The sequence below is a fragment of the Opisthocomus hoazin genome, chromosome 11 (assembly GCF_030867145.1).
Source record: "Opisthocomus hoazin isolate bOpiHoa1 chromosome 11, bOpiHoa1.hap1, whole genome shotgun sequence".
NCBI classification, from domain to species: domain Eukaryota; kingdom Metazoa; phylum Chordata; class Aves; order Opisthocomiformes; family Opisthocomidae; genus Opisthocomus; species Opisthocomus hoazin.
The window spans coordinates 14928635-14943581 of record NC_134424.1 but is presented as its reverse complement, the minus strand read 5'-3'; the positions used below and the strand labels follow the sequence as shown (position 1 = coordinate 14943581).

The window sequence follows — 14947 nt, the reverse complement described above, 5'->3', positions numbered from 1 at the left end:
ATGCAGAAAATATAATTGCTATAAGAAAAGGCTACTGCTTGCAAAGTATTCAGAGAGAAATGAAGAACATGGCAGGATAGGAAAGAAAAAAAGCTATTTAGGGCAAAAAATCCACATATGAGATGACAGGTGGGAGAAATGGGTATACAACATTGGGTGAAAGGGAGGAGTGACTGGGAAAAGGGACAGAAAGCATCCAGCAGCAGCAAGGGACAGAAGAAAACCAGAGGAAAGAATAGAGAGATTTACAAAGGAGGGAAAGCTGCCTCGTGGCAGAGCCTGGGGGAGCCATGGAGGGGACTCAGACAAAAGCTAATGTGGCGAGGGGGCAGAAAGGGTTTGGTGCAGTAAATAGAAACGTGTACTGCTTGGAGCCTCTGCATGGGGGAGTGGATGGCCTCAGATTGTCATATTACAGGGTAATCTTCTCCCTCCTTCTACCCTCAACACTGTAGGGAAATTATTGCTTCAACGCTTGATCATTCAAAACAAATGTTGTCTGGATTAAGACAGTTTAAACTTACTTGAAAACATTCCAAAGCTGGAACTTGTAATAATAACTGCTGTTTAATCACGTGGATTTCAACATCTTACATTTGTCCCTTTTTCTTTTCAATATTAGGCCTATTTTAGACAGGGCAACCCCAAAGGAGTGTGTGTTAGCAGGAAAAGAGCAAGCTGTGTGCCTCTGAACCAAAAGGCAGCTCCATATGAGCATGCTCCAGCAACACAATTACAGCCTCACTCGTGACAAATGAAAGCCCTCACTACAAAGACCAGATTTTTGAGAAGTGGAACATGGCATCACACCCAACTCTCCTGAGAGACAAACAAAAGACTTCACTGTCCTCAGGCACAGACACTGTCAAAGTGGCTGCAACTACAGTCGTCGCTTGTGTCATTCATGTGTCATGTCCCCTGTACTCCCATTCCTTTCAAAGAGTTTTGGTACAGGAAGAGGGATTGCAAATTGTCTTGCAACATAAACTTTACATTGTTAATAACCCACATGGAAGACCATAAATTATTCTAACATACTATCTCTCTATCCAGAAATTTTTAAAATTATAATTCTGAATATTAGCAGAAAGAAACAAGTTTCTCAGCCAGTATCCTACTTTCCCGTTTCTCAGCCAGTATCCTACTTTCCCATATACTTAGGGTAACAAGTTACTGCAAAACCACACATTATAGATTTCGTAGACTTCTGAATGAGAATAAACAGGGAAGATCCCAGGCAAACACACATCAGAAGATGGAATACTGAAATCAATGTACCTTCTTTGTTATTCATATAATCCAAACTAATTATTATCTATTAAAAGGCAGATACTGTATTTATAAAGTCCTGCTGCTGTTTTAACTGTGTATTTACCACAATGTTCATGCTGAACTCATTTGCTCCTAACAGAAGTCACTTGCAAAATGAAGCCTTTAATTTGCACTTCCTTTTCAGACTGAAATGAAAGACCATCATTAATGTATTTCAGGCAGCATTGTCAACTCACAAATTATCTGAAGTCTCATGGTATTTTTCTTAAGGATGTATATTCCACACTCATAGAATTATGTGAAAATACCAGGTTTCACTTTTTAAATTATTATTTTTATCTTTTGTTATTGTGGGAAAAAAAGCCACAACACTTTAGTAATATTATATATCAAAAAGAGGAAACTATATTCAGGACTAAGACAGGAGTTTCAGCACATTTCATCATATCACTCTGCTGATGCAGTGAATATTTGCCTTAGGTTAGATGTAAAATGTTGGCCAAATAACCACCACCAGAAGTATTGCTTTTAAAGATCAAGAAGAAAAACATTTTACATTGGCCTTGGACAGTTTATGTTTGCTTCTGTTTGTCAGTTTATTCCACCCACTTTGGCTCACCTGAAATTCTCCCCACCCCCATCTTTTTAAAAGCAATATTCAGTTCTCATTATTCAGCAAAGCTGCACTTGATTTTTTTAATCAAGTCTTAATACAAAAATAGTCTGGGGGAAATAAATACTAATTATTCCTAGCTTCACAACAAAATAAGTTGAGAAGTAAAAGCAAGCATTTAATGAGTTAATAGTAAAAGTTATAAATCGAGGTGTTGTGGGTTAACCCTGGTAGGTAGTTAAGTGTCACACAGCTGCTCATTCACTCCCTGGGTGGGATGGGGGAGAGCATCAGAAAGGCAAACATCAGAAAACTCGTTGGTCGAGATTAAGCCAGTTTAACAGGTAAAGCAAAGCTGTGCACTCAAGCAAAGCAAATTATGAAATTCATTCACTGCTTCCCAATGGCAAGCAGATGCTTAGCTATTTGCAGGGAAGTGGGGCTTCATCATGCATAACAGTTACTTGGGAAGACAAATGCTATAACTATGAATGTCTTCCCCCCAGTTTTATCGCTGAGCGTGACATTCTATGGTACAGAATATCCCTTCAGTCAATTCAGGTCAGCTGTCCCAGCTGCATTCCCTCCCAACCTCCTTGCTGCGGTGGGAGGAGAGTGAGAAACTAGGAAAGCTTTGACTCTGTGTAAGCACTGCTCATCAACAGCTAAAACATCAGCATGTTATCAACGCTGTTTTAGTCCCAAATTCAAAACATAGCACCACACAGGCTGCTACGAGGAAAACTGACTCCATCCCACCCATACCCAGTACATGAGTTCATGCTACAAAAGTAATGTACGGGAAAACACACAAAGACCATACCTTCATTTCAATAACTGTTTGAAGAGCCTTCGTCTTTGCTGGCTCAGGCTGAAGTTGGGTTCTTCTATGCAATTCCTGTGGAGGGACACGATAGAAGTAAGCCTGACGACTCATCTTTCCATTATTTTAATCGCTCATGTGAATTTACTACAACAAATAGCAGTCTGATGATTAGAAGCATGTAACCCCAAATGCTACAGGTGCTTCCCTCTCTATAACCCCTCTAGCATCACTGCAGTACTTATATTACAGTCAACTCTGACAGCACATGCGCTATTTCTGAAACCTCTATCAATTATTAAAGTCAACGGTGACAAAGCCAGCAAGTAATTACTTAGTCCAAAAACAATGCTGCTGTTTCTGCCTAAACATCAAAACTTCATTAATTCAGTTGCGTTAGTAATTCAAACACTGTTAAGTCATTTCACACCTTTTACTGTAGTTTCTTCTTAGTTTTTCCTCTAATATTTGAAATAAGCAATTTAAAGACATTATATTTAAATTTGACATTTTAAGGATAATAATTACATAAGGGATTGACGCAGCACCCTCTACAGTAGCAATTACATTTCAGTTTCACATTTTCATTCTATTTTTTATGCATCTTAATCCACAGGTGAAAGAAAAATAGATTGCATTAGTTAAGACATACAGTTAACAGAATTAATGTCTACTGGTCTTTATAAGAAAACAGTATGAAGACAGCAGCACTCGGTCTCTTATAAAACACAGGAGTTGTATCTTGGTAAGAGATATCTCAACAAAAAACTCACACACCTACATAAAACAATGTAAAGCTGTAATGAAACACAATCATTTAAGAATCTCGTGATGCTTATACCCCTCCAACAAACCATCTGAGCAGTTTATTAGAAAACAAAACTGAAACAGGACAGATATTGTCCTGTTTCTAGTCCTTTGGAGTCCTTCCCCTCTAAAGGACAGGATTGCCATGGTAGATGTCTTTCTCTCCCGGTTCTTTCTACCCCAGTGCTCCACATACACACTTGAACTAACTTTATAACCATGAAATACATTTACACCTGGTAGGCTGAGAAGCTAGGTTCATTCACCACAAAGACATTAGCTAACTCCAGAACCTCAGCCATTGTGTCTCCCAAATTATGCCTCTCCTAGCTCATCCTCATATATTCAGGGAGGGAGGATCATCAGAAAAATCTAACACTGTGGGTCCTTATTACCTTTATTCCCACCTCTCAAATCCCCTTTTCTTAAATGAAGCAAACAATGTAAAACTCCACAATCAACTGACAGACTAACAATCAAAAATATAATCAACTATGGATGGTGCACATTTATTTTCCTGCCCCCTTCCCCCCCCCCCCCCAGCCTATCCTAGCACATTTCCAGGTCTCACCTATCTAATAACACACAAGCTTAAAAGTCATAATTTTTTGTGTCATGAACTATCAATGAATTTCTTGTTCTATTTGGCAACAAGCATATTGCTTATCAATGACTTTGAGAAACAACCACTCGAAAGACTATAGTAGAAGTGATTTGGGGCATGTTGTTAAATTAAAATCTATTGATAATAAACATCTTTATAAAATACATTCAGAAAATTGTGTGGCCTAATATATTAAAATAACAGAAAGAGACAAGTTAGTCATATGTGCTCCATTCAACTGAACATAGATTACTTGACTTGAAAAGTTGTGTATGACAGGACATAACATCAAGACACTCATCCCAATATTGTCAGGTTAGGCATACATTTTTGGTTAAAATAAAAGCAGCTGTCCATAGGTAACAGAAAATTGTATGTATACAGAAATACGTCAACACTTATGATCTGTAGAATTACAGTTAAGTAGCCAAGTTACAGTCAAATGGCTGGTAAAGTAAGACCATGTTTAGATCACACTAGTTTCATCTCATTTTTCAGACTCCTCTGTTAGTGATCTTTGCCTGCAAATACCTGGGGGCATGGGCAGTTTTTCATTCCCTATTTGTACCACAGCTAACAATGATACCTTAGTCAGTAACTGAAGCTCTTAGGAACCCTGACAATATAAAGAAGGAGTTGGATGTGCTCTGTCTTGCCTATTCTATTTTGCCCACTCTGCTGCTTTCATAGAAGGGATGCACAAAAACATAACAGTTAGATAAACTGCTAAATTAGATTCTGACCTGAAATAGCCTATTGGTATCTTGATAAACCACAGCACTGCATGCAAAAGTCAGATTAGGTGCACGTGTTTGACTGCATACCTGAAGTTAAGTAGGTCTGCATGCTTTTTTATTACATTAAATATATTGCAGATAAATGTATGTATATTTAAACTACCTCTAACATATGACAATAGTGAATTTCTAATTTTGCACTGGGCATTTATGAGAAAGTATATCTGAATGGTCCTTTCTCCTTGTTTTTTATTTACAACTAATTCTCCACATTATATAAAGAAATCATTGCAAATCACCTATACAGTGAATCTCTCAGTCACCACCAGCTGTTTGTCTCAGATAAAACAAGTACCTTGACCACACAAATGTTTTAAAAAAATAAGAGTATGTCATAGATTTGTCATATAGGTCTGCTATAAAAGTCATGGAAAAATAGTTGGCCAGTCATACCACTATCTGATCAGCAAAAATTACAGCTAATTCTAAGACCAGACTTTGCTCCCCAAGGCCACATAAACTGAGCTGGAGTATAAACAGGATTCCACACATTACCCAGGGATACAAACCAGAGTTTCCACCCCCTTAGCCAAAGACGAATAGACTGCCAAAGATGAGTATTCTTATATGTCTATCATAGCATGAAGCCTTGCCTCATAATACTTTTCCTGTTTGCTTTATGAATCACTCTGATGCTGGCTGACTTAAAAGCTTTTCTTCTCTATCCCTGATGGTAAAATGAAGCAGACTTTTGGATTCTGGAGAAGATCAGAAAATGACTCCCACTTTATTATTTTGCATGGGTTTTCTTTCAATCAGATTCAAATGTTTGGAGACTCCCACAAGACTCGGTTCTTGAATTTATGTTGTTCTACAACACATTTTTTTCTTTTGGGGTACCTGATTCAGGGGTATACTTTTGGGGTACTGATTCAAGGACACTACCAATTTCTATGCATGATAGGTTATACTGATGATGTTACTCTCTGAAGTCATCTGGACAGTTTCAAATTTGCCTAAACAGCTAACCAAGAGATATTCTGAACATTTCATAAAGTCCTTACAGCCTAAGGAAACCAGATTTTTATCCATTTCATCATTTTTGGAATGATGCTGCTTTGTCTTTTTAATTTATTTTAATAAAAAGCCCAGAGACCCTAATAAAAAAAACTTACAAAAATAAAACCACCACCACCACAACAATAAAAAACATCCATAAAAACATCAGGAATAGTTTCTTTTAACCTGAACTGTACTGAATGGAACTCTGGATACTTATATCTGTGATAAAATACTTGTGCCATCTTCTCTGCACCCATCAAGGTTCATACTAATAATCCCTCAGAGATGTACTCATTCATGAAATTACACTTTCATTATATCCCCTATATGACATCTGTATCACTGCAACTGGTAGTAGTTCTGAATAACCACTTTGCACATATAACTTTATTATAATTCTGCATAACCAGATGCCCACACCTGGGATTTCATGATGGCGCTTAGTTGTCAAGGTGATCAACACACCCACAAAAATTGACAGGTAATCAGATCCTTTTCTTCCCATTAAATTTACTCCAATATTCCTTTATTTTACAGCAATATGAGTCTAAAACAAAAGCTGGCCATTGCTTTCTCCTTCCACGTTTCTGGGATATTAGATCAGCATCTTGTGTTGACCTCAAAAGTAACTTCAGCACACAATTTTACCACTAATTTAAACATTAAAAAATCCCAAGAGGAGACAGCTTATATCATATACTTCCTAAAAAAAATGGTGGAAGAAAAGTCCTGTTCTTCTGTTCAGAAATCAATAAAAAGAACTTGCAAAACTTTATCATTATTGACTAGTATTCAAAACCTGCACTACATAGCACAGTCTGAACCTAATACTAATTAAAACTCAAACAAAACTGCCTTTTTATCCTAGCTTCATTATAAAACACTTCATCACTTGGCTGCAGGAAAGCCAGGGTGCTGCAAACTGATTTTCCTTTTATTCTGTTTCTGATGTATTTTATCAAGGTTCTTAAGACATCAGTGACTATGTGTTGTTCTGATTAGATGAAATTGAGCTGAAACTCTTAAATAAAAAGCTACATCAATGCTGTTAACGCATTTCAATGTTTTATCTTCTATTTACATAAAACTGCCTAAAATAGCATGACAAACTGCTAGAAAGAAAAGGACTTTTTCAGAAAAAGAGGCAACTTAGAGATGGTATCATGAAACTGTCAGTAAGTGCCTGTATTTCAACTGGTAAGCTTCTACTGATTAAAGAACAGAAGGAAAATGGAATCATAGACCAGAAGATTTAAAAAAAAATAATACGAAACTCAAGATTTATAAAAAATAAAGACATAATAGGAACACAGACATCAGAATAAAATAACTATTGGAAGAAGACAGACAGATGATTAAAGATGGCAGCAACTATACTTAAGGCAACATAAAAACAGACACGAGAAATCATTGTGTCAGTAAATCTAGCTTCTTGTATTCCTAGGTAAAATGTACAAATCTGTAAATCACAGCAGGCAATAGTATAGGAGCTGCTAGTTCTCTCAAACACCTCAAACCAGACTGCTTCCATTCTCCTGGAAAAGAAAACCTTGGAATTGCTTCTATACGATCAGCCTATCTGAACTTAAAATTTAAATCAGCAGTATATAAATATTTCGATCAATTATTTAAGTAAAAGCACAGCCACTTACCAAAAGTGTCTAAACAGTAATGTTTCTCCAGCCAAAAATACCATTAGAAAGACTGATCAAATTCTATTTAACCAGAATACTACAAAAATGTAACATATAGGAATTTATTTTTAACGTATAAGCTTATTTTCTCTTTCCAGTTTTCTAACTTTTCACATCTACCCCCAGCCAAAACAGTCTCATAGTACTTTAGACAAGAGTATGTTTAAGAAATCCTGATCAAACTCTTTATCTTTCTGGAAACCCTAAGCTGACAACACTGAAAATTTCCATGTCTGGCTCCAGTGTGTAGGGAAAAAAAAGCCCTATTATTAGGAAGGATTCAAAAATTCACATTGCCATTGGTCATCTTTTAAAAACCCACTACCATAGGTATTTGACCTCTGTGAGAACCTGTTACAGAAATTTTGTCAAATCCAAACAAATTTTATAGTTTGAAGAAATGAAAATATGGATACAAACATCCGAAATGAAAAATTGCAGGAAACTATAAAGAGCTGATAGCTACACTAGTCCCATACTAGAGTTTCTTTGTAAATTAGGTGTATTTAAATTTATTCAGTTCTCATAGTTAAGCAAAATATTCAGATGCATGCCTAATTCTCCCTCCATTTTGCATTTTCAAATAAACAGGCAAATAAGAGTTTTGAGGAATACAGAAGAAATTGCATGAATTAGGCACCACCAACAAACTATGAAATAAAAAGGTCAACAGTCCATCACTGCAGACAAGCCTAGCGATAATCTCCCTGGCCTCAGTACTCTTGAACAACGATTCTGACACCACTCCTGGCCTACATTAGAGAACTTGGGTGCGTGAAGAAGGGTAGGAGGAAGGAGGAAAGGAAGGAGAAGCTTCTACACCAGATTACAACCAGATTTACACCAGATTAAAACCACCAAATTGAATTACTAGCCAAAATATTTCTTCACAATGATCATACTTCCATTTATTCCTGAATTCATGCATAAAAGAAGGGCTTCTGATATGTTTTACCAATATGCCTAAAGACAGACTGTAAGGAAAAATACCCTGAGCATTAAGAAACTCAGTTTTTCATTGACTTATATGTCAAAAATATCTTAAGCAATCACATATGTTGTCATACTGGAAGAGTGTCCTCTGGCAAGAGACGACATATAAAAAGTTTCAAATGAAAAGGCGATTTGTGTATGGAGCTTGTGGGACATTACTTTCTAACTGAAAGCACATAGAATGCTTCCTGAAAGGAGCTACTGAAACTCTACTTTCACCAGAATTCTTGAAAATTTATTTCTTTTCTTTGTAGAAGGAACAAAATATCTAGAGGATCATTTATTTTTTTGCCCTGTATCATTAATTTTTTTCCTCTTACCAAAATCACTTCTCTAAAGAAAAGGGAAAAAATATTGCTTCACAAATATCTTCATAAAAAGAACCTTGATGATAAATAGTTTTCTCTCTTTTCCCCCATCCTAATTTTATTTAAAAACCCAGAACAAAACCCCTGAGTGCATGCAAATAAAGGAAGCCCATTTATTTGTTTTCAGAGGTAGTCAATTAGTATCAGAAAATAAAAGTTCCAGTCACCACTTACACTTCTGCAAAGTGTATATGCTCTGGAAACATCCTGGCTAAAAAAACTTCCTCTTTGCAGTGCATAGGAATCTGAAACTGCATGGAAAAGTACACCAATTTTTTAAAAACTAAACGTTTAAAATAGACATTTATTAATAACCCTGCCACATTAAAAGGTATCACTTAATTTACAGTAGGATACATGAACAAAATATAGCTAGGAGTTATAAACCAAGATTTTTACACATTTGTATTTGTGTGTCTTTCTTTTAAGAAGACTTTATCCTTTATTAAAATCATATCTGCCAATTCTAATAATGTAATATCCTTATCGTAACAAATCCTTTATGTAATCCATAGTGTTTAAAAAATCCTTATCCAACAAATCCATTATTTTAAAGACTTATTTCCATGCTCCAAAAGTGTTTACTCTTTCCTTCCTCTGTAGACGTTTGAACACACAAAGAATTTTTTTTATAAGGTTGAAAAAGAAAGAAATATCACATCAGTTTTACAGTAAGTGTAACACAATACTAACCATGGAGTAAGAAAGGAATTCCACCTTAGGGCATAACTAAGGGTAGACTTCCCTAGCTTCTGCCATCAGAAGCATACGGGCAAAACTTAAAAGGGTAAAGTCACAGCAGAGATTACCAAATATCATCCTAAGATCCAGAACACACAACAGAGATGGTGCTGTGTGCCAGCTCTGCTCTTCATAAGATTAAAAAAAAAAAAAAGGCATTTTAAAGCATGTACTGTGAGATAGGATGTTAGAAGCAGTGCCAACATACAGTGCTTGTGATATTTCTATGGGTCAGTTCATACAAGTAGAGGAAAACAGAGTTTTACAATAGTTCTTGTCATATTCAGATTACTAACATCCTGCTAGTTTCCTTAAACAAGCTGAAATGTGAGAGTTCTCCTCTAGAAAAGCAAAAAGACAAACAGTAACATCCATGTTAGTGCTTTCCCCACCTTCCAACCTATGCGCACACTCAGTGATTTTTAAATTTCTGTTCTGCATCTGTGCTCCTCTTCAGACCAAATGCAGGTGAAAAAAAACCCCACAATTTAAATGTTACTTCTTAAATGGAAGCAAAATAACACTGCCAAAACCAGAGTCAAACTCAGAGCCAGAAGTACTACATACTTCACACACTAGCTGGACAGATCTCTTAAGTTTACTGAAGGATGTATTAGCTGGTGTTAATATACACCAAACTTCAGACATGCTGCTCACTTTTTTGTAGAAATCACTTTTATAAACTCAGCGTTGATAAAACATCAATCCTTGATCAGAGTATCACTGCAAACAGCCTGAGTCAACCAAGGAAAGTGTTGGAATTCCCTATGTGATTCACATCCCCATGTTGCAATAATGCTTTAACTTGATTAAACTAATAGCACAGGACTTTTTTAATTCTGAAAAGCATGGTTTCATAGGTGTATCTACTAATATCCATACTTGTTCTTAATGGATATAGTACTTTGTTATTATTTTTCTAGCCTACCTTTTAGTGTATCCCTTACTGTCTCTTCATGTTGGCTCAGTGAAATCACTAGCTAAAATAATTTATGGTTTTGATTTTCATTTCCCTAATTCTCAAGGAAGTGCTTTTCTACATATGGGTGGGTTTTACTTATATGCATTTAAAATTACTGCTGGTTTAGACTATTTAGTACTTAAACATCAGGCCTTAATCAGCAAAGCCAACAAACATCAGAGCTAGTAATATTTCAGATCTGTAAGTTACTTGGCTCTTCGGTACAGCAGGGTTTTTTAAACGCACATAAAGTTTTGTGGTGATATTTGTGGTATCCCTCAGGGGTCCATATCGCGACCAATGCTGTTTAATACCTTGACCAATGAACGACAGTAGGATGGAGTGTACCCTCAGTAAGTCTGTGGACAACACCAAGCTGAGTGATGCAGTTGATAACACTTGAGGGAAGAGATGTCGTTCAGAGGAACCTTGACAGGCTGGAGGAGCAGGCCCGTGTTCAACAAGGCAAAGTGCAAGATCCTGCACACGGGTCAGGGCAACCCCAGTATCAATAAAGGCTGAAGGGATTGAGAGCAGCCCTGCCGAGAAGGACTTGGGGATATTGGTAGATGAAAAAATAGATATCGTTATTTTATAACATTTGTATAAAATTACAGTTATCACACTGTATTAAAATTCTCTGATCAGCTTTTTCCACTACCTACAATTTGAGCGTGCAATATAATATTATTTTGAAATAAATAAGTGCACATATTTTTATGAATAACAGCAGTAAAAAGGATCAATTCATAGAAATTCTATATAGCTGTCAGGTTATCCAAATATATGACAATGAGGGACATGACAGCACTATCATAATTCTGGATAAGAGATGGACAATAATTCATACAATTTGGGTACCAGGTTTTTTTGAGGGGATGGGTGTTCTCTTTAAGAAAAAGCTTACAAGCAACATGGAAACAGATATATTTCTATTTTGTTAAATGATCTTTAAAAACCATTAGATGTCTAAAGCAATCAAAATTTTTCAAAGTGTTAAATTAAGTGTTTTGGAAAGGATTTGACATAGCTTATATTTTCCATTGCCTTTGATCTTTTTAGATTAGAACTAGAATGCAACTCTTAAATTTCAAGAACAAATCATGCTCTTTAACCTAAAATTATATTTTATGCTTGCCAAAAGAATTCACCACACCCCCTCAAAAAAAAAAAATTACTTCACATTGATCTTTTCACAAAAATCCCACTTTTGGACCTGTCAGAAACTAAACCAAAGCCGCCTACTCAATGCAGATCTACCTGTCAGTTGAGATATGCCAATCAAGTCAGTCTTTCTCAGCAGGGAAGAGGCAGGGGGTAATGTCTAAACATTAGAGAATGCAGAACACTGATTTCACTCTGAAACATGTTCTGCAGAAGAGCATGAACGCATCATTACAGGAATACATCTGAATCAGAATATTATAAAATAGAGTTGATTGTATATTAGAATATTGGAGTAAAGCAAACACTAGTGTCATTTACAAAAACTAGTTGTGATGTGTTGCTTGGCACCTATACTGTGCGCTACCATAACTACAGAAAACAACCATTCGAGTCACACAGTAAACAACCTGTACAAGTAGTTATCAACCAGCTGAATATTTATCATTCTGTGAAGTCTGTCAAGAGTCTGTTAAACTGAAGTTCATACATCAGCTCACAATAATTAAAAGAAATTAAAAAAAAAAGAAAATACACTTAGCTCCTGCTCTGATTCTTTTTCCATTGCCTGGGAAACAAAGTGTTGCTTGGTAACTTGAATCCATCTGTTCAAGTTTCCTTTTTATCAGAACAGAACAACACCGCTTAACTGAAAATACAATTGGTGTGAAAAAAATGTTTTCTCACTGCATAAAAGATGCTACAGATCCTTATCTACATTAAAATTATGACAGTTAAAAATATCTGCTATTGTCTCTTCAAAACAATGCTGCTTTCCCTCCCAGTTTTTTTTTTTTTTAAGAAAGCAAAAAATTTTCTGTTTTGCTCTTTTTCCTGACCTCAGGGCAATATTACCAGGAAGACACCACTTCCTTACACAGTTTAGAGACTGCATCTTTTCTGTAACTATATGCCGAACATGAATACCTACAGCCCAGGGGCTAAGGCACAGATTACACACTACTTTGCTGTGTACTTGAAATAAATGCTGATATCATAAATATCAGAAGTCTCTAAATGCTTCGTTTTCTCTAAAGATGTAAATCAAAACAATCTCCACTGAAGTTACTGGGATTATCTGCTGTGAGTAAAATCAGACCCTAAAGGAGTATTTTCAGAACTTGGGGAATCCACGTGATGATGTAAACAGCGTAAGACAGGAAAACAGACAAACAAAGAAAAAGTACATCATGATCATAGACTCACTAAGGTTGGAAAAGACCTCTAAGATCACCAAGTCCAATCATCAAACCAACACCACCATGCCTGCTAAACCGTATCTCGAAGTGCCACATCTACACATTTTTTTAACACCTCCAGGGATGGTGAGTCAACCACCTCCCTGGGCAGCCTGTTCCAATGCCTGACCACTCTTTCAGTAAAGAAATTTTACCTAATATCCAATCTAAACCTCCCCTGATGCAACTTGAGGCCATTGCCTCTCATCCTACTGATAGTTAACTTGGGAGTAGAGACCAACACCCGCCTCACTACAACCTCCTTTCAGGCAGTTGTAGAGAATGAGAAGGTCTCCCCTCAGCCTCCTCTTCTCCAGACTAAACCATTCCAGTCCCTAAGCCACTCCTCATAACATGTGTTCTCTAGACCCTTCACCAGCCTTGTTGCTGCTCTTTGGACATGCTCCAGAACCTCAGTGTCCTCAATGATGTAGGATACCAAATTCCATACAGAACACATTACCATATGTATTGAAAAAAAATCCCACCATGTTACAAACAGAAGTGGTAGCAATGCCAAACTAGAGCCCACATCCTCTTCCTTTCAGCCTACTGGACAGTTATGCCAGACTGCACACTGCTACCATTTTCCTGAAAAAAATTGCACCACATCACTAATCATATGACCAAATGCACACCCATTTCATGAGTAAAAATACAGACATTTCCGATACATAAGCAGGTACACCCTGTTGCTAAGCCACGCCAATAGCATTTCGACCATGCATTAGATCTATTTCTCATTATAAGCTGTGAAGGTAGGTCGGCACACACATTCAGTGTTTCCGGTGCAGCTACATCATCTGCCCAGTCTAATGATTGCATAGCCCCATACGTCTCACCCAAGAACTGTTTTTTTATCAGGCAGTGAAAGACAACTTATAGATAGTCCATTAGGGACATTTTATATGCCAGCAGTAATCAGAACCCAGTTTCCAGAATCCACAGTGCTGCCTCCTTCTGAGATCAGAAAAGCCCACAGTGCTTCCCTTCAGTTTCATCGCCTCTGAGCAACTCAGTGCATACACTGCTCTACCTCCCAGGGGAGTCAGGGAAGTCTGCCACCATGGGAGGCTGCGCTGGGCCACACTAATCACTCTGCAACACCTGTCTGTTTTGTTCCACTCTTGCTCTCACCCAGGGCTACAGAGAGCAGCAGGAACTTCCTCTAACATGTCTCTCTGACATTGAAAAGGATGCCTTAGACGGTTTCCTCTTAGCACAAAACTGAGATTCATTCTGAACTGAGCAAGTAAGCAAGTCATTTTAGGATTACTGGCCAACATAAAATCTAACTTAGCCAAAGAATCATGGGTTTAATAGCAATATATACCTTTACATGATAGCTGATTCAGGTTATTTACACGAATTGGATGAACATTTCTAACTTATTATTTATGAAAATATTTCCGAGCTGGAGTAATTATTTTTATTCAGTTTTGATTCAATTAGCACAGGTCATTTGTCTAGTAAATCCCATGATAGATAAATGCTAGCTATCTCATTAGTGAACAAAGATTTGTAGAATAGAAACAAAATTCGCAACATACTAAAAGAATCATGATAAAGTTGTCTTAATTAGCTGTTTCTCCAACATGTTTGTCTTAAATTAAACATATGTAGTACAACTACTAGCTAAAATTCCCCTTCAGAACACTTTTTACCCTCCACAAATGAGCCAAGCACATAAAATACCTGCAATGTAAATGAGAAAGGATATACAATACATGCTACTATAAGCAAAATGGCCAATAAAATGATTGCTCTTATTTCTACATTCTAGCTCCATGACAAAGACTGGTTTTATACAACTGTGAAGCTACCATCAGTTTAACAAGTGAATTTGCAAGAGCACAGGTTGGCAGAAGAA

General features: G+C 36.8%; 1 protein-coding gene across 14 annotated transcripts in view; it reads right to left on the bottom strand.

The window, feature by feature from the left end:
• The window catches only part of ERC2 (ELKS/RAB6-interacting/CAST family member 2), a 557034-nt gene that overhangs the window by 407869 nt on the left and 134218 nt on the right, over nt 1–14947 (bottom strand). For all 14 annotated transcript variants that reach the window (XM_075432855.1, XM_075432854.1, XM_075432857.1 and 11 more), the window contains one exon: nt 2709–2783. In XM_075432855.1, coding sequence (XP_075288970.1) covers nt 2709–2783 — 75 coding nt within the window. The remainder of the gene's footprint in view (nt 1–2708; nt 2784–14947) is intronic.